The 24,936-nt window shown below is 43.1% G+C and overlaps 1 protein-coding gene, 1 long non-coding RNA gene and 1 pseudogene across 2 annotated transcripts in view; 1 reads left to right on the top strand and 2 right to left on the bottom strand.

Annotated features, from left to right (window-relative positions):
* The window catches only part of LOC132540483 (uncharacterized), a 149,416-nt gene that overhangs the window by 6,000 nt on the left and 118,480 nt on the right, over positions 1–24,936 (bottom strand). The window lies entirely within an intron of this gene.
* On the bottom strand, positions 2,151–2,254 carry LOC132540527 (U2 spliceosomal RNA; annotated as a pseudogene).
* On the top strand, positions 3,768–22,868 carry ADIPOQ (adiponectin, C1Q and collagen domain containing). The gene is made up of 3 exons (XM_007519792.3): positions 3,768–3,932; positions 17,020–17,240; positions 20,472–22,868. Exons 2-3 carry the CDS (start codon positions 17,027–17,029, stop codon positions 20,990–20,992), a joined length of 735 nt encoding a protein of 244 aa, XP_007519854.1. The 5' UTR covers positions 3,768–3,932; positions 17,020–17,026; the 3' UTR covers positions 20,993–22,868.

Here is a 24,936-nt window from a genome sequence, read left to right as displayed (position 1 = left end):
CTTTACATAACCATTATGCTATATACCCATGCCCTTTTTTTTCTTATGCTTCCCAAGGGGTGCCTCATTTAATTTTTTTCTTATGCTCCCCAAGTAGGTGCCTCATTCTTGAAAGTTTCTAGCTAATAAGTAAATAAAGATAATTTTAAAAAGGTGGTCTGGGAGGTGGCTTAGTGGATAAAGCATTGTACTCTCAAGCATGAGGTCCTGAGTTCAGTCCCTGGCAGCACATGTACCAGAGTAATGTCTGGTTCTTTGTCTCTCTCCTCCTATCTTTCTCATGAATAAATAAATAGAATCTTTTTTTAAAAAAAAAAAAAAAGGTATGGAGGCTGGGCAGTAGCGCAGCGGGTTAAGTGCACATGGTGTGAAGTGCAAGGACCAGCGTAAGGATCCTTGTTCGAGCCCCCGGCTCCCCATCTGCAGGAGGTCACTTCATAAGCAACCGGTCTGCAGGTGTCTCCCTTTCTCTCCCCCTCTCTGTCTTCCCCTCCTCTCTCCATTTCTCTCTGTCCTATCCAACAACAATGACAGCAATAACAACAACAATGATAAACAACAAGGGCAACAAAATGGCACTGAGCCCCAGCAATAACCCTGGAGGCAAAAGAAAAAAAGGATGTAACTGAGTATTGCCATAGTTTACCATTGTTTTATTTTTTTAAATTTATTGGATAGAGACAGAGAGAAATTGAGAGGGAAGAAGAAAATAGGGAGAGAAAAAGACAGAGTGACACCTGCAGCCCTATTTCACCACTTGTGCAATGTCAGGTCAGTGCATGGGCTGCTTGGAGCAAGCTCCTGCTCCATCTCCCCTGTCCCAAAACCCCATTTAATCACCTTGGAGTCCTTGACAATAGTGTTCAGTCACTGTCTTTGTTGATCTCACAGCAGCCTATGACACGGTCTGGCACCGAGGTCTCCCAGTCAAGATCTCAAGATGCCTGCCTCCATGGGTGGCCAACACTATATCGTTTCTTCTCCAATACAGAAGATTCCGGGTGCATCTGGGTGACAAGTCTAGCAGATGGAGACCTGTCTCAAGTGGCCTCCCCCAGGGCTCTGTTCTAGCTCCTACGCTATTTAATATTTACATCAATGACCTTCCAGAAACTTCTTCAAGGAAGTTCATCTACACCGATGACATCTGCTGTGCAACTCAGGCATCCAAGTTCGACATCCTCGAGGAAACACTCACGAAAGACATGTCTCTGATATCTGATTACTGTAAAAAGTGGCGACTAATCCCTAGCACTGCAAAAGTGGTATCATCTGTTTTCCATCTACACCATGCCTCGGCCTCGCGTGAGCTTAATGTGCAGCTTGGCGGTACGAGAATCCGGCATGAAGCTCAGCCAGTCTATCTTGGCGTTACTCTCGATCGCACTCTGTCATTTCACAAACATCTCATAAAAACTGCAGCAAAGGTGGGCGCGAGGAATAACATCATTGCAAGACTGGCCAGCTCCTCATGGGGCTCGAGCGCTTCCACACTACGATCATCATCTCTGGCATTATGCTATTCCACTGCAGAATACTGTGCCCCAGTATCGTTCCGTAGCCCCCATGTCCACTTGGTCGATTCCAAATTATATTCCTCCATGAGGATAATTTCTGGAACCATCTGTTCCACCCTGGTTCCATGGCTGCCAGTTCTTAGCAACATCGCCCTGTCAGATATTCGTCGGGATGCGGCATCATCTAAGTTCATTTCCCACGTCTACGCTCGACCGGACCTGCCAATATACGCGGATATCTTCGCCCACCCTGTCCAACGCTTGATGTCTCATCACCCAATCTGGTCCCCTACACCTACACTGAATTTCTCTGTTCCAGACTCTTGGAAACAGAGTTGGCAGTCAGCTGAGGTAAAGAACAAACACCTCATCACAGACCCCTGCAAGCGTCAACCCGGCTTTGACCTAGCACGTTATGATTGGGCCCTCCTCAATCGCTATCGAACAGGCCATGGCCGGTGAGCCGCTATGTTCCATCGCTGGGGAGCCAGAGACGACCCGAACTGCCCCTGCGGCTACAGACAGACTATGACCCACATAGTCAATGACTGCCACCTCTCCAGATTCAAAGGAGGTCTCGAAACTTTACATCAGGCTCAACCTGACACTGTTGACTGGCTACGGAAGAAGGGCAAACGCTAGAAGAAGAAGAAGTGTTCAGTCAGAGGATGGATCAGATATTAAACTGGTGAGAACAGATAGTAGACTTGGTCTTAGCCAAAAAGCCAACAAGTGGCAAAGTGAAGATGTCTGTCTTTACCACTGCCAGGACTACATTGCTCCTGGATGAACTTTATTTTATTCATTTTAATATTTTATTTATATATTAATGGGAAAGATTGGAGGAGAGGGAGAGTGAGAGTGAGAATGGTAGAGAGAGAGAAAGAGAGAATGAACCAGACATCATTCTGCTACATGTGCTGCCAGGGATCGAACTCAGAACCTCATGCTTGAGAGTCCAATGCTTTATCCACTGCACTACCTCCCGAACCAATGAATTTTATTTTTTTCAGGTATCAGATAGAGATGGGGGTAGGCGGTGGTGGTGGGGAGACGCCATAATACCAGAGCTTCCTCCAGCATGCTGGGGGCCGTGCTTGGACTTGGGCCACACAATCTGTCAGATAGAACTTGAGTTACAGTAGAGATTAGAGCTCTGTAAGTGTTTGGTTTTCAGAGTCTCTAAAGAGCTTAACTTGGCCCTACCTGGAAACCTGGTACCCTGGAAACCTCCCCTCACTCCAATTCATAGAATTAATAGAGAAAGACTTTCCTAAGTCTGTGGTCCAGGCCAAGAGTGTAAGACATGTTTTATGTATGCAAAGAGACTCTTAATACTTGAGGCTCCAAAATCTTAGGTTCATGGTTAATTCACCTTCTTCACTCCATCTTGGATAGAGCTTCAGGATATCATGTTAAGTGAGATAAATGGGAAACAAAAGGGTGAATATGGGATGATCTCACTCATAGAAGTTGAAAAACAATACCGGAAGGAAAAACTCTGAACAGAACTTGAATTAGAGTTGGTGTATTGCACCAAAGTAAAAGACTCTGGGGTGGGTGGGGGAGAGAGTTCAGGTCCTGGAAAAGGATGGCAGAGGACCTAGTGGGGTTGTATTGTTATGTGGAAAACTGAGAAATGTTTTGCATGTACAAACTATTGTATTTACTGTTGACTGTAAAACATTAATCTCCCAATAAAGGAAAAAAGAAAAAGACTCTGGGGTGGGTGGGTGGGGAAACATGATGGCAGAGGAGGACCCAGTGGGGGTTGAATTGTTATGTGGAAAACTGGGAAATGTTATGCATGTACAAACCATTATGTTTTACCATTGATTGTAAACCATTAATCCCCCAATAAAGAAGTTAAAAAAAAAAAGATGTTTTATGTCTTGTTCTACTGTGCCTCCCTCTGACTGTTGTCCCTTCTGAAGTGGTTTGGTGTCTGAACCACACAACCCCACACTCCATCAGGACTGTAGTGGTGGGAACTGGTGCCCCTAACTGATCAGGGGAAACCTATGGGAGAGGTTAGGTCCAGCGACCACTTCAGGGCGAGTGGGTAATTAATTTTCTGTGAGCTTAGATCTTGCTCATGGTCTTGACCCTTGTCCCACCTTCTGTTGCTGCTGTAAGAGGCAAAAATGGAGACCTGGGTCTGGGAGTGCAAGTGTGACTCAAGCTCCACTTGGCTGAGCCCTCATTGGGACTTGCAACAAGGCCCCTTTGGTGGAGACATAGGACAGCTGCCAGGGCCAAGGCAGCCACCCACCACTAGACTTCTGGCACTCTGTGGGTTGGCTAATGTGAAGTGGGGGACTGACTGTCCCCATTAATACCAGGTCGCTGAGCTTGGGTCATCTTCTCACTTCCATCCTGACTGTGTGGTTTGTGGGTCCGATCCCATAGCCAAAGGTAAGAGCCATTTAATCAGAGTCTGTGATTGGGTTTGGGAGTGGCTGTCCTGCAGTGGAGTGTCTGTGCAGACTCTGCTGTTATAGCAGGACACAGAAAAACCGTGGTTACGGAAACACTTGGGGTGAGGGTGGGGGAAATGGGGCCAGGGTTTCTTCCCTGATTTTTCCACAGTTCCGAAAAAGCTATTCTATTCCTTCTCCTTCTTCTCTTCCTTATTTTGTTTTATATATATTTTCCTCCATGGCTTTTTTTCCTTGGAATATTTTATTTTGTTTGTTGGATATAGACAGAAGAAATCAAGAGGGGGGGATGAGACGGAGAGGGAGAGAGACAGAGAGACGTGCTTCACTGCTTGAGAAAATTTCCCCCTTCAGGTGGGGACTGGGGACTTAACCTGGGTCCTTGCACACTGTAACGTGTGCTCAACCAGGTACCCTCCTCCAGTGTTTCCACTGGGACTTTACACTTATACAATTCCACTACTTTTAGTGGTCTCTCTCTCTCTTTAAAGAAGGTAAGAGAGGGGGTCGGGTGGTAGCGCAGCTGGTTAAGCGCACATGGCGTGAAGTGCAAGGACCAGCGTAAGGATCCGGTTTGAGCCCCCCAGTTCCCCACCTGCAGGGGGTCACGTCACAAGTGGCGAAGCAGGTCTACAGGTGTCTCTCTTTCTCTTCCCCTGTCTGTCTTCCCCTCCTCTTTCAATTTCTCTCTCCTGTTCAGCAATAATAACAATAATGACAACAACAAAGGCAGCACAAGGGCAACAAAATGGGGGGAAAAAAAGCATCCAGGAGCAGTGGATTCATAGTGCAGGCATCCCCAGGAATAACTCTGGAGGCCAGAAAAAAAAAAGTAAGAGAGACAGAAGAAGAAGGAGCTACACCATGTCTGCCCCACTGCTTGTGAGGCTTCCCCTTTGCCTGGTGCTCCCATGAGGTGACGAGGGCCTGAACCCAGGTTCTCCTGCAGGGTAAAATATGCTCTCTTCCAGTCCCAAGAGGTCATTCTTTCTAGTTAAAACACTCAGGTCCATTCTGAAAATTTCCCAATCACTTTGTGGCATGATGTCTACCCAAGAGAGAAGGCTAGTGTCCATGAGGTTGAGGGATTGTCCTGAGACAGAATCCACCTAGCCTAGAACAGGGGAAATGGCTTTTCAGCTGAGCAGGTGGACACAGGAGTGGGCATCCACAGAGAAGTTTGGGAAAAGGCTGAGCTCTGACATCAGACTGAATTTGGAATCAGGCCCCTTTACTTGAGTCTGTGCAGCAAATTTACTGAGAAGATTCTCTGAGGCCAACACTGGGCGGGGTTTCTCTTTCTTCTTTATTTATTCATTTATTTATTTTCCCTTTTGTTGCCCTAGTTTTTTTATTGTTGTAGTTATTATTGATGTTGTCGTTGTTGGATAGGACAGAGAGAAATGGAGAGGAGGGAAAGTCAGAGGGGGGAGAGAAAGACAGACACCTGCAGACCTGCTTCACCGCCTGTAAAGCATCTCCCCTGCAGGTGGGGAGCCGGGGACTCAAACTGGGAGCCTTATGCTGGTCCTTGTGCTTTGCACGACCTGCGCTTAACCCGCTGTGCTACCGCCCGACTCCCTTGTTTTTTATTTTTATATTGCTGGGGCTCGATGCCTGCATGAATCCACTGCTCCTGGAGGCCACCTTTTTTTTTTTTTCTTTTTGTAAATCTTTTTATTATCTTTATCTTCTTATTGGATAGAGACAGCCTGAAATTGAGAAGGAATGGGACAACAGAGAGGGAGAGAGACAGAGAGACACCTACAGCCCTACTTCACCATTTGCAAAGCTTTTCCCCTGCAGGTGGGGAGTGGGGGCTCCAGCCAGGATCCTTGCTCTGGTCCTCTCCCTTTGCACTATGTGCGCTTAACTCGATTTGCTACTGCCTAGCCCCTGGTTTCTTTTCTTTAAAAAAATTTTTATTACTACCAGGGTTGTTTCTGGGGCTCAGTACCAGCACAGAAAAAAATCCACTGCTCTTGGTGGTCACCACCCTCTCCCCCTTTCATCTGCTAGTAGGGATAGAGAGAAATTGAGATGGAAGGGGAGATAGAATAAGAGGCGTCTGCAGCACTGCTTCACCTCTTGTGAAGCTTCCCACCTGCAGGTGGGGACTGGGGGCTTGAACCTCACTTCTTCTACATGGTACCATGTATACACTCTACCAGGTATGCCGTCTCCTGACTGTGGGTTTAGGTTCCATGAGATACAAAGACTAGGGGAGAAATGGTCATTGTCTGTGCATAGGAGATGAGTGACAGAGTTATGATGTTACAAGGTGACAGGTTCATATGACACCTGAAAGTGAAGGGTCTGGTATGGGTACACACACACACACACATACACACACACACACACACACACACACACACACACACACACACACACACACACACACTGGGAGCTTCTGAAGAAATGTTATTTGGAAGACATTTTCCTGACAGAAATAGCTGGATCCATACCTAGTCCTGCTCACCACTTTGAGTCCTGTGTGGGAGGGAGGCATCCTGGTCTTTTCTGTTGATGGGGGAAGAAGTTGGAGTGGGGAGAATTTTAGAGATCAGGCCAGTTTTTCCTATTAGATGATGTAGTTCTCTGGGAGAAGTCTGCTTTTCAAATCAAGCCTCACAAGGCGTGCAACCACATACTTCTGGTGACTCTCTTCAGACAAGACAAAGCTGTCTTGTGGCAAGATTGAGGAGTAGGTAGATTATGCCAAAAGAATATATACGTGGATGTAAACATTGTTTACTGGAAAGGAAGCCCTGGAGTTTCCTCTAAAGTGCTTCTTCTCTCCCTCCCTGTAGTCTTACGGCGTCTCAAGGAGACATAGAACTCCTTTCCTATTCTTTCAAAAGTGGTTGTGGGAACAGACTTTTCAACTTCTCATCATGGCAGAAGCCAGTGGTCCAGGATACTAGGTTTATGTCAGAATCAATAAAAGTTAATAAGAATTAATGAAAAAAATAGGGGGCCAGGTGGTGGCACATCTAGTTAAGCACATACATTATTATGTGTGAGGACCTGGGTTTGAGCCCCTGCTCCCCACCTGCATGGGAGGAGCTTCATAGCTGTGAAGCTAGTGCTGCAGGACTATCTTTCTTTCTCTCTCTCCCCTTCCCTCTCCATATTTATCTCTCCCTCCCTATCAATTTCCATCTCTTCTATCAAATAAAAATTATATATATATAGAAAAATGGCCATCTGGAACAGTGGATTTGTTGTGTAGGCACCGAGCCCCACCAGTGATATAATCCTGGTGGCAATAAAAACAATAAAAGGTCCTTTATACGGAGAAGATTCATCTTAAAATGCACTGGAGGGTCCTCTAGCTTAGCAGTTCCTTAAGAATGTATGTATGTGTATGTGGTGGTGTGTGTAGTTGAAGATAGCTCACACAGTAGGGTGCCATGCACTGGGAAACCTTTGGTGCTATAGTGTCCTGCCCTCGCCCTCGCCCTCTCCCTTTCTCTGAAAGGACTAAGCAGCTCTGCTTATGGTGGTGCTGTGGACTGAACCTGAGACTTTGGTGCCTCAGTCTCTTTGCATAGCCATTATGCTATCTACCCCTGCCTCTTTCTCTCTCTAAAATAAAAGGAATGAAAAAGCCAGCCCAGCAGAGGTGAAGTCCTACATGCAAAAGAAAAAAAAAAAAGAAGAAGAATGTGAGTGTGCATGCTTGCGTGTTGGGCATGAAAATGCTGACAGTTCTTTCAGGGTTGTGTAAACACGCACAGGAAATCCTCCAGGGAGCCAAAGAGAACTGAGCTTATTCCTGGCTCTGCCATTTATCATGAAGCTGCACTGAGGGGAATTGCAATCGCCTGCTACTTCTGATCTTTTTTTTTTTTTTTTTTTTTTTTGCTACTTCTGATCTTTAACTGTGGCAGTTTCTTATTAGTCAACTCCAGAGTTGCATGACCTCTAACCAATAATTTGATCTCTTTGAGTCTCAGATTTTTCTTTATAGTTGAGTCAAAAGCAGGGCCGAGGGGGAAGATTAATAAGATTTGGAAGTGTTTTAAGTAATTTACATTCCAAACTCCCCTTGCCAATTTCTAAGTGTTCTCATGTTCCTGATCTTCTGTGATCTTATTTAGCTAATTAGGAAATTGAGTCTGAGATGCTTTGGGGAACACTTTTTATTTTTATTTATCTTTAATAATCATTTATTTTATTTGTATAATCCCAATATTACTTTACTGAGGAAATGTTGATTTACAGAATCTTTGTTGTCATAAGGGTATGTCATAAGGGTATGCTTTCACACGGAGAATGCCTTTCAGAGGCATTAATGTGGTGGGAAGCTTGCTGATTTGAAAGTCAGAAGAGGAATCTCTCTGGGGATCAACTCATTCATTTCTCAGCTGCCTCATTTCTTTCTTTCTTTTTTTTCTTTTACCTCCAGGGTTATTGCCGGGGCTCGGTGCCTGCACCACTAATCCACTGTTCCTGGAGGCCATTTCTTCCCTTTTGTTACCCTGGTTGTTTTACCATTCTTGTGGCTATTATTATCATTGAGCCTGGGACTTTTGGAGTCTCAGGCATGAAAATCCTATTGCATAACCATTATGCATAACCATTATGCTATTCCCCCTCTCCTGTATCTTTTTTTTTAATTCCCTTTTGTTGCCCTTGTTGTTTTATCGTTGTAGTTATTATTGTTGTTGTTGTTATTGGTGTCGTTGTTGTTGGATAGGACAGAGAGAAATGGAGAGAGGAGGGGAAGACAGAGAGGGGGAGAGAAAGACAGACACCTGCAGACCTGCTTCACCGCCTGTGAAGCGATTCCCCTGCAGGTGGGGAGCCGGGGCCTCAAACCGGGATCCTTCTGCTGATCCTTGCGCTTTGCGACACCTGCGTGCGCTTAACCCACTGCGCTACCGCCCGACCCCTTCAGCTGCCTCAGTTCTAAAGTCAGAGTCATTTTCTAATAAAAGCATCCTTCTCCTTCGCCGCAGGCTTCCGTTTGTAAAAGCAAGGCAGGTATAAGATGGTTTCTAGGGTCCTTTTCAACCGTCGGGGACTTTGTGGACTGTATTTTAAAGCCTTTTCCTAGTGGGAAGTTTGGCATCAGGCTTGGTGACTTCTTTCCCCCATATTCTCCTGTCTCCTGCCAACCCAAAGCAGCTCACAAGATACAGAAACTCCAACAGGTCAAATAAAAAAAAATTTCTTGCATATTTTAACAGATGAAAATGAGTTATTTTGGGGGTGATCTCACTCATGGACAGAAGTTGAAAAATAAGATCAGAAGGGAAAACACAAAGCAGAACTTGGACTGGGTTTGGTGTATTGCACCAAAGTAAAAGACTCTGGGGTGAATGAGGGGGATTCAGATCCTGGAACATGGTGGCAGAGGAGGACCTATCCGGGGTTGAATTGTTATGTGGACAACTGAGAAATGTTACACATGTACAAACTATTGTATGTTACTGTATTGACCGTAAATCATTAATCCCCCAATAAAGAACTTAAAATAATAAACCAAAAAAAAAAGATATTTTTTAGCCCAGTGAGATAAGAGCACATAGAGCCAAGCACAAGGACTGGCTCAAGGCTCTGGGTTCCTGCCCCGGCTCCCCACCTGCAGGGGGGATCGCTACACAAGCGGTGAAGCAGGTCTGTAGGTTTCTATCTTTCTCTCACCCTCTCTGTCTTCCCCTCTTTTCTCGATTTCTCTCTGTCATATCAAATAACAATAACAACAACAAGGGCAGCGAAAATGTGAAAAATGGCCTCCAGGAGCAGTGTATCTGTAGTGCAGGCAATGAGCCCCAGCAACAACCCTGGAGGCAAAAAAAAAAAAAAAAGAAAAGAAAAGAAAAGAAAAAGAAAGAAAATGAGAGATATATTTTTAATTTTTATTAATTAAAAAAAATTTATTTATAAAAAGGAAACATTGACTAAGCCATACGATAAGAGGGCACAACTCCAAAAATGAGATATTTTAAGATGATCCTTTAGGATCCAGAGGACATCATGGTATCATGGTCATCATCTTACATAATTTTAAAGGCAAGTGAATCCACACCTATGTGTGATTTAACATGAATGTCAGCACAGTAGAAAAAACTCAGGGTTGGGTGGCTGGGGAGGTGATGTAGTGGCTGGAGTTCTGAATTTAAAAGCATGAAGTCTTAAGTTCGATCACTGACATCACATGTGTGATATTCTGATTCTCCTTCTTTTTCTCTGTCTCTCTCTTTCTTTTATATGAAAATACATCTTGAAAAATATGAGAATCTTCAGGCTTTGGATTACAGGTCTCTTTTATTTGTTATCCCTGGGCAGGAATTATGAGGCTTCTCTGGTCCTCGGATTTCTCTTGTAGGAATTCAGTACTATTTCCTGCACATATGGGGGTGAAATGAGACTAGCAGGGTCCTGGATGCACCAGATGGTCCAGAGCCATCTCTTCTTTTCATTTGTATGTGGGAAATACTTTGTAAGTTTACAAACTATGTCAAATTTTAAGGCCAATTTGCTCTCACAGAAATATTATAAAATAATTTAAGTGTAATGAGTACTATTAATAACCACATTTTTAGGCAAAGAACTGTATACAGCAGGAGGGTATGGTTGGGGCAGTTAAACCACCCAGAATGTTTTTTTTAAAAAAATTTAATTAGTGATTTACAGGATTATAGATAAAAGGGGCATTGTTCCACACCACTTCCACCATCAAAATTCTGTGCACACCCTGCTCCCAACCACCATACTTCTGAGATCGTAGACTTGAATTGGCTATCTTTTTTTTTTTTTATTTTGTGGTCATGTGTTTAATTTCTCTGTATGTCTCATAACAACTTCTCCTCCTTCTCCTCCTCCTTTACCAGAGCACTGACCAGCTCTGGCTTATGATGGTGTGGGGGACTGAACCTGGGACTTTCGATCCTCAGGCATGAGAGTCTCTTTGTATAACCACCATTATGCCATATGCCCTTCCCACCTTTATTTCTTTCTGTAGCTACCTCCACTGGTTCTCCTGTTCTGGATTCTCTCCCATCACTTTTTGGAAAAGAACACAGCTGCATACATTATTCCCTGATCATTTTTGAAGCACACAAGCCCAGCACCTCTCAGAGTTTCTCTTGGGAGTTTTATTGACAGCTCCAGAAGGAGAAGGGGTGGAGGTGACACAAAGTGGGGAAATGTAAAGATATATGACGTATGGAATCTTGAAGCATCTTAGAAGAAATATTATCCATACATATAAAAATGAGCTTTACCAGTCTCTTCACAAAGAACCCCTTACATTGAAACAAGCCACACCTAAACCTTTCATTTCCAGCAGTTATTGAGAACACCACATCTTGAGCCCTCCATGTCCAATAGAGGGCAACGAAGAACACATAGATGGTAAGAGTGTGACTGGATTACATACATTGTGGAAGACTACTGGCAGCATTGTTATTACTACCCAGCCCTTCTTTCTCTCTTATTGTGTTGCCTGTCTCTTCTATTTTGTTGATTCCTTCCATTCTCAATTCTCACTTTATTTATAAGTTCATAGTAGAACTTCATATTTGGTAAATGATGCATCAAATCAACAAAATGGGGGAAATAATTCATTTAATTAAAGGTGTCTTTTAAAAAAGCAGCCATTTTACAAAATGGGAGAAATTCTTATGAGCATCTTAGATCACAGCTTTCACTAAAAGACAATACCAGAGATTAATGAACAAGTAGAGTTTAAAATCTACCAAACAAAGCCCTTCAGTCACCAAGCTACAGATGCTATTATGATTCCATACTGACTTCCCTGGGCAGACAACCTCACCAATATGTCTTAGAACCTCACCTCCTCAGAGCTCTACCCCACACGGGAAAGATAGAAACAGGCTGGGGTTAGTTGTGGATCAACCTGCCAATGCCCATGTTCAGTACAGAAGCCAGGACTCCCATCTTCTGCACCCCTCAAAATAATTTTGATTTATACTCCCAGTGGGGAAGAAATGATAGGAGGAAGATGACCAGAGGGCTCTGAGCTCTAACTCCACCAGGAACTGGAGAGAGAGGAGGAAAAAGGAAGGGACAACTGGATGTAGTAATAGGTGTATGTGTGACTTGGAAAGGAAGAGAAGATGGGACACCCCTCCCCCAAAGGCCAAATATATCCAAATATAGACAGATGATTGTAGAAATAACAGTTAACCCATATCTCTAGGGAGAACTGCTAAAATTTGGAATGGAGGGATTGGGGATCTGGAACTCTAGTGGTGGGAATGGTGTGGAGTTGTATACCTATTATCTTGTAATTTTGTAAATCAATATTAAATCATTATATATATGTATATATATATATATTCAAGAGAAGAAAGTAAAATAGAATATTTACTAAGCCTTAGTCTAGGGCAGGGCTGCTTTAACACTTAGAAGTAAAGAAAAATATTAGCAGGAGCTGGGTGGTGGCACAGATGGTGGAAAGCACACTGAGGGCATCAGGATCCTGGGTGGAGCTCCCGGCTCGCCACCTGCAGGGGGTTCGCTTCACAGGTGGTGAAGCAGGTCTTTCTCTCCCCCTCTCTGTCTTTCCCTCCTCTCTCCATTTCTCTCTGTCCTATCCAACAACAATGACAGCAATAACAACAACAAAGATGATAAACAAGGGCAACAAAAGGGAAAATTTTTTTAAAAAAGAATAATACTAGCTGCATTGACTATGTATGTATGTATGTATATATATGTCCCTGTAACTTCTTCCACGTAAAAATTAGGTTAAAATCAGAAAAAATTGAAAGAGTAGTCTGCACACTAAAGAATCATAGTATATGTGATTGTGTTGGTATGAAGAGTTCACATATAAATTCAAAATTCATAATATGCCCCTAGTAGCTAAGTGACAATGTTAACAGCTGAATGAGAAAATTAATTTAGGAAATAGACTAATAAAATGTACAATTCACCAATGCTCAAATTAGTGAGGTACTTTTATTTTATTCAATAAACTATCAGGCCAAAGAAAGGGTGGGGGGCACTAATGATTCCATCCCAGACTGATGAGGGCAATTAAGATAGGCTCTCTTGAATACATACTAATGTACTATCAGGTGACAAGATAAAAAACTACCATTTGCAACTATGAATCAACAGTCATATGAAAATGTTCATACTAGGATGGGATGGGGATGGATTACAGACCTTAGGTGATGGGTGTGGTGGAAAAAAAGAAAGAGAGAGACAGGAGAAATGGAATGCTAAGTGTGCATTTCAACATCCAGAATAGAGAGAAAAATCAATTCTATTTCAAAATTTCTTTTTTTATATTATATATATATTATTTATTAGATAGATCTAGGGAAATCAAAAAGAAAGTGGGAGACACACACACACACACACACACACACACACAGGAATTCCCCTCACTCTCCCCCCAGTAAATAAATGAATAAATAAAAGGGAGAATTTATGGAAACATGAACTGTTGAAAAAAAAGTTCATACCTTTCAGTTTACTCATTTTATTTCTGGGACTATGATGTAAGACCGGTAATTTGGAGATAAAGTATATTTCATAAGAGTAATACTTTTGGGATAAGCTGTTTATCTAAGAATGATTCTTGATTTTTTTCTTTAATATTTGATTTATTAATGAGAAAGATAAGAGGAGAGAGAGAAAGAACCAGACATCACTCTGGTACATGTGCTGCCAGGGATTGAACTCAGGACCTCCTGCTTGAACAGTCAATGCTCCATTCACTGCGCCCCCTCCTGGACCACTAGGAATGCTTCCTGTAGATTTTTTTTTTTTTTTTCCTATAGCACTGTTCAGCTCTGGTATATGTTGGGGCTAGAGATTGAACCTGGGACCTTTGGTGTCTAAGGCATGAAAGTCCTTTTGCATAACCACTATGCTATCTCCCCAACCTACTTTTAGATTTTAGAATATTTTCAGATGATTAGTCTTATATATTTTATGATAGAGAAGCAGAGAGAGACCAGAGTACTGCTTATATGTAGTATTAGGGACAAAACCCCAGGCTTTCACTCATGCAAAACAAGCACTCTGCTACTGCGTTACCATCTTCACACCACAAATTTAATTTTAATTTTAATCTTCATTAGTTATTTAAGATTCACAAGAGTATAAGATAATAGGGGTATAATTCCATACCACTCCCACCACCAAAGTTCTGTGTCTCCACACCACAAGATTTTAAAATATTTAAAAAAGGAAATAAGAGGGAGTCGGGCGGTAGTGCTGCGGGTTATGCGCACATGGCACAAAGCGCAAGGACCCGAGTAAGGATCCTGGTTCTAGCCCCCGGCTCCCCACCTGCAGGAGGGTCGATTCAAAAGTAGTGAAGCAGGTCAGCAGGTGTCTTTCCTCCTTTCTGTCTTCCCCTCCCCTCTCCATTTCCCTCTGTCCTATCCAATAACAATGACATCAATAACAACAACAATTATAACCACAACTCCAGGAACAGTGGATTCCTGGTGCAGGTTCTGAGCCCCAGCAATACCCTGGAGGCAAAAAAAAAAAAAAAAAGAAATAAGAGTTAAGCAAAATGTAAAGTGCCAAAGTATATTTTGGTTCTGCTCATTTCATGGACTTGCATACATCTACTTAAGATGATGACGGGGTCGACTGTAGCTCAGTGGGTTCAGGCACACGTGGCTCGAAGTGCAAGGACCAGAGCAGAGGTCCCGGTTCGATCCCCCGGCTCTCCACCTGCGGGGGTGGGGGGTGGGGGGGTGGCTTCACAAGCAGTGAAGCAGGTCTGCAGGTTTCTATCTTTCTCTACTCCTCTCTGTCTTCCCCTCTTCTCTCGATTTCACTCTGTCCTATCCAAAAACAATGACAACAACAAGGGCAACAAAGGGGGAAAAAGCCTCCAGGAGCAGTAGATTCATAGTGCAGGCACCGAGCCAGCAATAACCTCGGAGGAAGAAAAAAAATGATTATAAAAACTAAGAAGTGACAAGGCAACAATAGGGGAGTAAAGTTTTCATGTAGAGTGTGATTTCCACTATGTTTAAAAGATACAGGAGGGAGTCAGGTAGCACAGCGGGTTAAGTGCAGGTGGTGCAAAGGGCAAGAACCTGCGTTAAGATCCAGGTTGGAGCCCCAGGCTCCCCACCTACAGGGGAGTCACTGCACAAGCAGTGAAGCAGGTCTGCAGGTGTCTTTCTCTCCCCTTCTCTGTCTTCCTCTCCTCTCTCCATTTCTCTCTGTCCTATCCAACAACAGTGACATCAGTAGCAACAACAATAATAACTACAACGATAAAACAACAAGGGCAACAATAAAGAATAAAAAAAAAAGATACAGGAGAGGGGAAATAGCATAATGGTTATGCAATAGGACTTTCATGCCTGAGACTCCAAAGGTCCCAGGCTCAATCCCTAGTACCACCATAAGCCTCAGAAGTGCTCTGGTAATAATAATAATAATGACAACAACAGTAACAACAACAACAACAGAAACAACTACAAATATATATATATACTTATACATATATAAATATATATATAGGGAGAGAATGAGAGGGATAGAGAGAGAACAGGGTAGGGGAAAAGGCATAATTGTTATATAAAAAGACTTTCATGCTCGAGGCTTCAATATCCCAGGCTCAATCCCCTCTACCACCACAAGATCTGAGGCAGGGCTCTGGTATCTACCTATCTGTTTTTTTATTTTTCTCTTTTAAAAAAGATTTTATTTATTTATTAATGAGAAATATAGAAGGAGAGAGAGAAAGAAACAGACATGACTCTGGTACATGTGCTGCCGGGGACTGAACTCAGGATCTCATGCTTGAGAGGTCAATGCCTTATCCACTGCGCCACCTCCCGGACCACTATATATTTATTTGTTTAGCAAAATAACACACACACACACACACACACACACACACACACACACACACACACACTTATCCCATAGAACACCAAATGGTAAAATTGTAACATAGGAAGAGAGAGAAGGAAAGATAATGGGAGAGTAAGGAAGAGAAATAACTAGAAAAAGGAGAGGAAGAGGAGCTCTCGGTGAGAGGGAAGTTGGCTATAACTGAGTAGAATGACATGGGCCACCGCGCTTGGAAAACTCAAGTGATACAATCTTGTCCAGCTGACCCTCAGAGCTTTCTCTGTGTCTGGGACTGTGCTCAGATATGAGGCTATCAGAGGTGTGTTGTCTTTTTTTTTTTAAATATTTATTTATTCCCTTTTGTTGCCCTTGTTTTATTGTTGTAGTTATTATTGTTGTTACTGATGTCATTGTTGTTGTATAAGACAGAGAGAAATGGAGAGAGGAGGGGAAGACAGAGAGGGAGAGAGAAAGACAGACACCTGCAGACCTGCTTCACTGCTTGTGAAGCCACTCCCCTGCAGGTGGGGTTCTGGGGGCTTGAACCGGGGTCCTTACGCTGCCGGTGTCCTTGCGCTTGTGCTACCTGCGCTTAACCCGCTGCACTACTGCCCAAATCCCTATTTGTTTTTTTTAAAAAAATTTATTGGGGGATGAATCATTTACAGTCGACAGTAAAATACAATAGTTTGTACATGTATAACATCTCCACATAACAATACAACCCCCACTAGGTCCTCCTTGGCCATCATGTTCCTGGACCTGAACCCCACCCCAGTCTTTTTTTCCCCCTTTATTGGGGAATTAATGTTTTACAGTTGACAGTAAATACAATAGTTTGTACATGCATAACATTTCTCAGTTTTCCACATAACAATACAACCCCCACCCACTAGGTCCTCTGGCATCATTTTCCAGGACCTGTACTCTCCCCCGCACCCGCACTCCAGAGTCTTTTACTTTGGTGCAGTACCACCAAAGGTGTGTTGCCTTATCATCACTCAATTCGTTAGCAAGGAGAATATTCCCTGAGAAGAATGCTAAGTATTGCCAGGTTCAGGGCAGACAGAGTGCAAGCTGGGCTGAAACAGTGAGAAGACTCTTCCTGGAAGAAATGACTATTGGAGTGGACAGATCGCACAAGTGGCCCCTGTTGACATGTGGAAACCCTCCTTAGATCCTGAAGGGGTGTACGCATAGTGTGGGATCTACCCTTTCATCACTGACAGTGCTGGTTTGGATTACAGGCTCAGGATGCTATTGCTGCAAGCTGTTCTACTGCTCCTAGTACTGCCCAGTCATGGCCAGGACCCCACGACTGAAGAGACACTTGTCCCACTTTCCCCACCTAAGGGCTCCTGCTCAGGTTGGATGGCAGGTATCCCAGGACATCCAGGCCACAATGGGGTCCCAGGACGTGACGGTAGAGATGGCAACCCTGGAGAGAAGGGTGAGAAAGGAGATCCAGGTAAGAGCAAGATTTTGGGAACCCTTTATCACAGAAGACTCCTGTGTGGAGACATTGACTGTAGTCTAGGGCCTAGACACCACAGGGTAGAAATAGAGCTTACTTATTTATGTTTGAATTTCATTTTCATTTATTATTTTTAATAAATAAATTTAATAGATTTCTTTCTGGGACAGAGAGAAGTTGAGAGGGATGGGGGAGACAAAGAAGAGAGAAGGAGGGGGGCAGGGCAGTGGCAGAGTAGTTTAAGCATACATGGCGCGAAGCACAAGGACTGGTGTAAGGATCCCGTTTTGATCCCCTGGCTCCCCACCTGCAGGGTAGTTGCTTCATCGGTGGTCGCTTCACAGGCGGTGAAGCAGGTCTGCAGGTGTCTATCTTTCTCTCCCCCTTTCTGTCTTCCCTTCCTCTCTCTCCTATCCAACAACGATAGAAGTAATAACAACCATAAACAACAAGGGCAATAAAAGGAAAAAATAGCCTCCAGGAGCAGTGGATTCATAAAGAGAGAGAGAGAGAGAGAGAGAGAGAGAGAGAGAGAGAGAAGAAGAGATATCTGTAGCACTTTAGGTAGGGGACTTGGGGCTTGAACCTACGTCCTTACACATAGTAACGTGTTCACTCAACTGGGTGTATCACTGCCCAACTCCTCTTCCTTTTTATTATTTATTTATTTATTTTGCCTCCAGGGTTATTGCTGGGGCTTGGTGCATGCACTATGAACCCACTGCTCCTGGAGGCTATTTTTCCCCTTTTGTTACCCTTGTTATTATTATTTTTATCATTGTTATGGTTATTATTATTGTTATTGATGCTTTTGTTGTTGGATAGGACAGAGAGAAATCGAGAGAGGAGAGGAAGACAGAGAGCGGGAGAGAAAGACACCTGCAGACTTGCTTCACCGCCTGTGAAGAGAATTCCCTGCAGGTGGGGAGCCAGGGGATTGAACCGGGATCCTTACGCTGGCCCTTGCGCTTTGCGCCATGTGCGCTTAACCTTCTGCACTACCGCCTGACCCCACCCCTTTTTTTTAATGTGACCCATAAACAACCTAAAGTGAATGTTGTATTGACATTCCAGTGGTGAAAATAGGTGTGGTCTGTAAAACCGAGTGCCTTTGATTCGGCCCCCCAATCCTCTTTTTCATCCAAAGTCTCACCCCTTCCTACTCCTGATCTACCCAGGATTCTGTTTCCTTTTGTTTCCTCTTAATTTTCACTCTGTCCAGCGGCATTCAAACACACTTATTGCACACTTCTGAGTTAACAGTCGTGTTCTTGTAGAATGCTTATTCCGGGTAGGAAGAAAATTTAAAGAATGGGACCAGCGGTGGCATACTCACTAGAGTGCACATGTTACCATGTATGAGGACTCATGTTCAAGTTCCTAGTTCCACCTGCATGGGGAAATTTCATGATTGATGGAGCCGTGCTATAGGTGTCCTTTTTTCTCTCTCTGTCTTTATCTCTGTTTGTATCAAAAAAGAAAGAAGGGGGGAAGGCTGTTGGGACCAGTGGATTTGTAGTACAGATACCAACCCCAGTGGAAAAAAAAAAAGGAAAGGAAAAAAAAATAAGGAAGAACATTCTCTTAAGATTACTGCAAGTCTCCAGCAAGAATGCCGCATTTAATGTAGACCAATGCCCACAGTATGAGACAGGGAGAATGTGCACTGGGGTAATAATGAAACATTATTTTAAGTTTTCTAGTTGTTATTATTGTTTTGTGGAGCTAGGGCCTCACACAATCATGATTTCACTGCTTTGGGCCACCTTTTTAATTTTTTTAGATTAATTTATTTATAAAATGGAAACACTGACAAGACCATAGGATAAGAAGGGTACAATTCCCTCCACCAGAGCTCCGTATCACCCCCACCCCCTTAGTTTTCCTATTCTTTAACCCCGTGGGAGTATGGGGTGCAGAAGGTGGAAGGTCTGGCTTCTGTAATTGCTTCCCCGCTGAACATGTGCTTGGGCAGGTCGATGCATACTCACAGCCTGTCTCTCCTTCTCTTTCCCTAGTAGGGCAGGGCTCTGAGAAGGCTGGGCTCCAGGACACATTGGTGGGGTTGTCTGCCCAGGGAAGTCCGGTTGTCATCATGGTAGCATCTGGAACCTGGTGGCCCAGGCAAGACTAAGGCCCGAGGCCACTTTTTATTCAAAAGGAGAGGGAGGGAGGGAGGGAGGGAGGGAGAGAGAGAGAGAGAGAGAGAGAGAGAGAGAGACCATAGCATAAGAGCCTCCTTGGATGCATAGCATCTCCCACATGGTGCAAGGGCTCAGCATGCATCCTACCTGGTGAAACACCTCTCCAGCCCCAAGAACGAAGGCTTTAAAGATAAGGCAGAACTTGAACATGACCTTAAAATATGAAGTAGACAGGATAAAGGAATATGGGCATCCTAGACAGAGGGGACAGAGCAAAAGGTTTTTTTTTTTTTGACTGAGTCCGAAGATAAAGGGTTGGTAGAGTGATAGGTGTGCAGTGGGACTTAGAAAAGATAAAGCTGGAGATGGGGAAGGAGCGACTGACAACTCTTCTTTTTTGGAGTTCCCACTGGCTACTTCTTCTGTAAGCCAAGTAGGCTATGGGTAAGGAAGGGCCACAGGGACATTGTTTTATTTTGTTATTACCACCAGGGTTATCACTGGGGCTTCATGCCTGCAAGATGAGTCTGCTGCTCCCAGTGGCCTTTTTCCTCCTTCCTTCCTTCCTTCCTTCCTTCCTTCCTTCCTTCCTTCCTTCCTTCCTCCCTCCCTCCCTCCCTCCCTCTCTCTCTTTCTTTTATTAGTTGGACAGAGAGAAATTGAAAGGAAAGGAGGAAGTAGAGAAGGCACAAAAGAGACACCTGCAGCACTGCTTCACCGCTTATGATGTTTCCCTCCTGCAAGGAGGGGAGCAGGGGCTTGAATTTGGACCCTTGTGAATGGCAACATTTGAGTTCCACTAGGTGCACCACCGCCAGGTCCCTGGGACATTGTTTAGAGTGGAACCAACCTAGGGAGCAATTCCATTCTTCCTTCCTTCCTTCCTTCCTTCCTTCCTTCCTTCCTTCCTTCCTTCCTTTCTAACCAGAGCACTACTCAGCTGTGGCTTATAGTGATGTGGGGAACTGAACCTGGGACTAGGGAGCCTCTGGCATGTGAGTCTGTTTGCATAACCTTTATGCTATCTACCCCTACCCACAATTCTGTTCTTTGTAGTCACTGAGGTGTTTTCATTCTCTAGGTGTTCTTGGTCCTAAGGGTGACACTGGTGAAACTGGAATGACTGGGTTGGAAGGTCCCCGAGGTTTCCCAGGAATCCCAGGTCGGAAAGGAGAACCTGGTGAAAGTGCCTATGTGTACCGCTCAGCATTTAGTATGGGACTGGAGACCCGGGTCATTGTTCCCAATGTTCCCATTCGCTTTACTAAGATCTTCTACAATCAGCAAAATCACTATGATGGCAGCACTGGCAAATTCCACTGCAACATTCCTGGGCTATACTACTTTTCCTACCACATCACAGTCTACTTGAAGGACATGAAGGTCAGCCTCTTCAAGAAGGACAAGGCTGTGATTTTCACCTATGACCAGTACCAGGACAAAAATGTAGACCAGGCCTCTGGCTCTGTGCTTCTCCACCTGATGACTGGTGATGAAGTCTGGCTCCAGGTGTATGGGGAGGGAGACCACAATGGACTTTATGCAGATAATGTCAATGACTCCATCTTTTCAGGCTTCCTTCTCTACCATGACATCAACTAACTCATCACTAACTCAAGAGTCTCCACCCCCACAAACAGCCTGCAGTTCAAAGAACAGTTCACATATTTTCACTGTAGTTCAGAGACCGATTTTATTATACAATTGAAGGGACTGGAACATCATTCATTCACTGATTTATCGATGCATCATGTACCTTAAAAAGTCCATACGTTATGGCAAAAAAAAAAAAAGAGTTTCACTTACACGACAAGATAATCATCTACAAGGGTATTTGACAGTGCTATTGTATACTCACTGTGTCTCCTTGTGTTCATTCTAATTCTACAAGGAACACAGGAGAGATGTTATCCTCTCTATTTTTTACACTTGGGAATCCTAAGACTGTTCATTAAGTGAGTGCACAGGTTACACAGACAGTAAGCAGCAGAGTTAGACATCTTCACCAAGACCATGTAGTCCATCCCCACGCCACCCCCACATACCAGATTATGTCATTTTAGGGGGTACATGGCCTCTTAGAGCTGATGAGGGGCATCTCATCGAGCTTACTTTAGGGCTTCTAAATTGGTCTTATTGATGAGTTAAACAGTTCCTTGATTTCACAGCTGGGCTATTTTGTGTCAGCACTACTCCGTACCTTCTCTTCTCTGTATCCTTCCTCATGTCTTACCTTAAGTTCAAAAGCCCAACTCCATTTCTATATGCTGAAATACTCCCTGTTTCTCAAGGCTACTTGATCAGGAAGTCTCCCATATGTGCTATTTCTTTCCTGCGAACCTTCTTGAATCACCACGATGGTCCCCGTGTTGCCCTGATGGGAATCCTCAGTTTGGCAGACTTGGGATTATCCCATGGGTCCAGGGATTCCCCAGAATGAATTGTGCTACTGTTCCTTCTTCTTCTTTTAAATTTCTGTATTGAGGAATTAATGTTTTACATTCGACATTAAATACAATAGTTTGTACATGCATAACATTTCCCAGTTTTCCATATAACAATACAACCCCCACTAGGTCCTCTGCTGTCTTTTTTGGACCTGTATTCTACTCCCCCCACCCCACAGTCTTTTACTTTGTTACAATACACCAATTTACTGTTCCTTCTGAATCTATTCATCTGTCTTTGATAAGTTCCCCATAAGGCCCAATCCCATAAGAGTTTATCCATTTCCAATTTTTCCCGATCACTGATCCTTATCTACAAAAACATTTTTATTTTAGAAAATCCTTAGTTTTAAGCACCCAACCCTCATTCTTCTGAACAGCTTGAACCCTTTCCACAGAAGTGAAGTTGGATCGTGGTTTCCAGAACACTTTAAATATTTTCCCTCAAGTAGATAGCTAAAGTTTGCAATGCAAAACTGACATGAAAACCATTCTGTCCTGACAAACAGGGGCGGGTCTAAGGAAAACCTGGGTCTTCCGAATCTACTCACGTTCTTCAAGGATTAGAAAAATGTTTAGAAGGAGAAGAAAAAAAAAGAATTACCTGAGGTGATAAACATGTTAGTTAGTATGGATGTGGAGTCTATTTCACTATGTAGAGTTATATTAAATATTCAGATTGTATTCCTTAAATATAAACAGCTTTTAACATTCATCTATTAGTCCAGAGAAAGAGAGAATTACAGATGGTTGATATTGGTAAACTTCCTCTCAAAAACAATAATTTGAATGATGCTCGTTTAGCAAAAGCAGTTTTTAAATTCTGGATACATAAATAGATGAAAAAATTCTTTACTTAGTTTAGAATTTACGTAGTTTAAAATTCTGAATTATTTTCTTTTGTAAGTTTCATTGCTATTCATTGAGTGATTGTTATTTCTACATATAAAGCTTTGTTCTTTAAAGTACTTGCACATCAGTATTTTTTACTAGTACAGATACTATTCCACATTAAACTAGAACCTCTGGAATTACATGGTTTTGTAATTTTGTAATTACATGGTTTCTTTCAGTTCTAGAGAAAGGTGTGTGTGTGTGTGTGTGTGTGTGTGTATGTGTGTGACTAAAAGGGAAACCTTGTGTTAGGATTCTTTTTTATGTCAGTTCAAATAGAGTGAGTCTATGTCCAACCATTTGTTATTAACAAAAAATTGTGAAGTAGAGATAGAATTTTATTTGCTTAACACCCAGATAAGTGTACACCTTATATGTGCAAGGACTTGGGTTCAAGCCTGTGCTCCCTACCTACAGGGAGGAAGCTTCAGGAGTGGTGAAGCATAGCTGCAAGTATCTCTCTTTCTTTCTCCCTCTCTGTCCCCCCTCCATTCTCAACTTCTTTCTGTCTTTTCAAATAATTGGGGGGGGGGAGAAAAGAAAAAGAAACTTCACAAAAATATGATGGAGAATAATTAGTAATAATTCAAATAATGTTCAGGTACCAATGTTCAGAACCTCATGAAAACTGGGTTCAAAATGAAGATGACCACATTTATTGTTCTTACTCAATGTTCCTAAACCTCTCTTGCTTTATTCATTTCCCTTTGGGCTCTCTCACAGACTTGCATATTCAATTTTTTCTCTACCATATCTTCTTTTTTATTTAAAAGATTTTTTAATTATCTTTATTTATTTATTGGATAGAGACAGCCAGATATCGAGAGGGAAGGGAATGATAGAGAGGGAGAGAAACAGAGAGACACCTGCAGCCCTGCTTCACCACTCATGAAGCTTTCCCCCTACAGGTGAGGACTGGGGGCTCAAACCTGTGTCCTTGTGCATTGCAATATGTACATTCAACCAGATGTGCCACCACCCAGCCCCTCTCCAACCTGTCTTCTAGTTTATCAGTTTGATCTTTGGCTTCTGTCTTTTGGTTGAAATTCCTCTGTACCATATTTTTCTGAGTTCAGTCACTGTATTATATATATATATATATATATTATGTTTCACTGGTCATGAATTCCCCCCCACCACAGGTGGCCACTGGGGGCTTGAGCCTGGGTTCTTGTGTGCTGTAATGGGTGAACCAACTAGGTGTCCTCCCATCTGGCCTCAGATTTATCTATTCTTTGTCCTTTGTCTCTCATTTTTGTTGTGACATTTCATAGTCTGACTTTGTCGGGTTTTTCATTGCTCTGAGCATTCTTCAGACCATTGTTTTGAAGTCTTCTTTAAGAAATTCGTATAGCTCCACTAAATTTGGGATTTTCTTCAAGCTGCTATGTTGGTCCATCAGTGAAGGTGCTTTTTCTATCTTCCCATTATATTTGATGCTCTATTAGGGTCTGTGTTGGAGCAGGCTTGGGCAGTAACCAGTGACAAGAGTCTAAATAAGGATACAGTACAGAAGTTGCAACAGAGGGTATGGGGTTGGGAACTCTGGTGGTGGGAATAGTGTGGAATTGTACCCCTCTGATCCTACAGTCTTGTCAATCAATCATTATTAAATCAATTTAAAAGACTGCATTGGGAGTCGGGCGGTAGTGCAGTGGGTTAAGCGCATGTGGCGCAAAGCACAAGGAGTGGCAAGAATCCCTGTTGGAGCCCCGACTCCCCAACTGCAGGGGAGTCACTTCACATGTGGTGAGGCAGGTCTGCAGGTGTCTGTCTTTCTCTCCCCCTCTTTGTCTCCCCTCCTCTCTCCATTTCTCTCTGTCCTAACAACAACGACAACAGTAGTAACTACAACAATAAAAAGAAACAAGGACAACAAAAGGGAATAAATAAATAAATAAATAAAAATAAATAAATTAATTTAAAAAAAACAATCAACTTACGTAGAGGGAGATTAGTAAAACTTATGTTTGCAGAAACACCACTAACTGGTGGAAAGACAGATTCTGGGAGGCTGTCTACAGTGACTGAAGTAGTTTTTCCTGATTCTACCCCAGGGTCTTTCCTATGGAAAATGAATTCCAATATGGCTGTTTCCAAACTGTGGTGATTTTCAAGGAGATTGCCACTGCAATTCCCATGTGCTTCATAGCTTTCATTTCCCATTACTGTAAAACCATAGATACAAAATTGCAATAGGATTGG

The sequence above is a fragment of the Erinaceus europaeus genome, chromosome 9 (assembly GCF_950295315.1).
Source record: "Erinaceus europaeus chromosome 9, mEriEur2.1, whole genome shotgun sequence".
In the NCBI taxonomy this organism is placed as follows: Eukaryota; Metazoa; Chordata; class Mammalia; order Eulipotyphla; family Erinaceidae; genus Erinaceus; species Erinaceus europaeus.
This window is presented reverse-complemented; position numbering and strand designations above follow the sequence as displayed.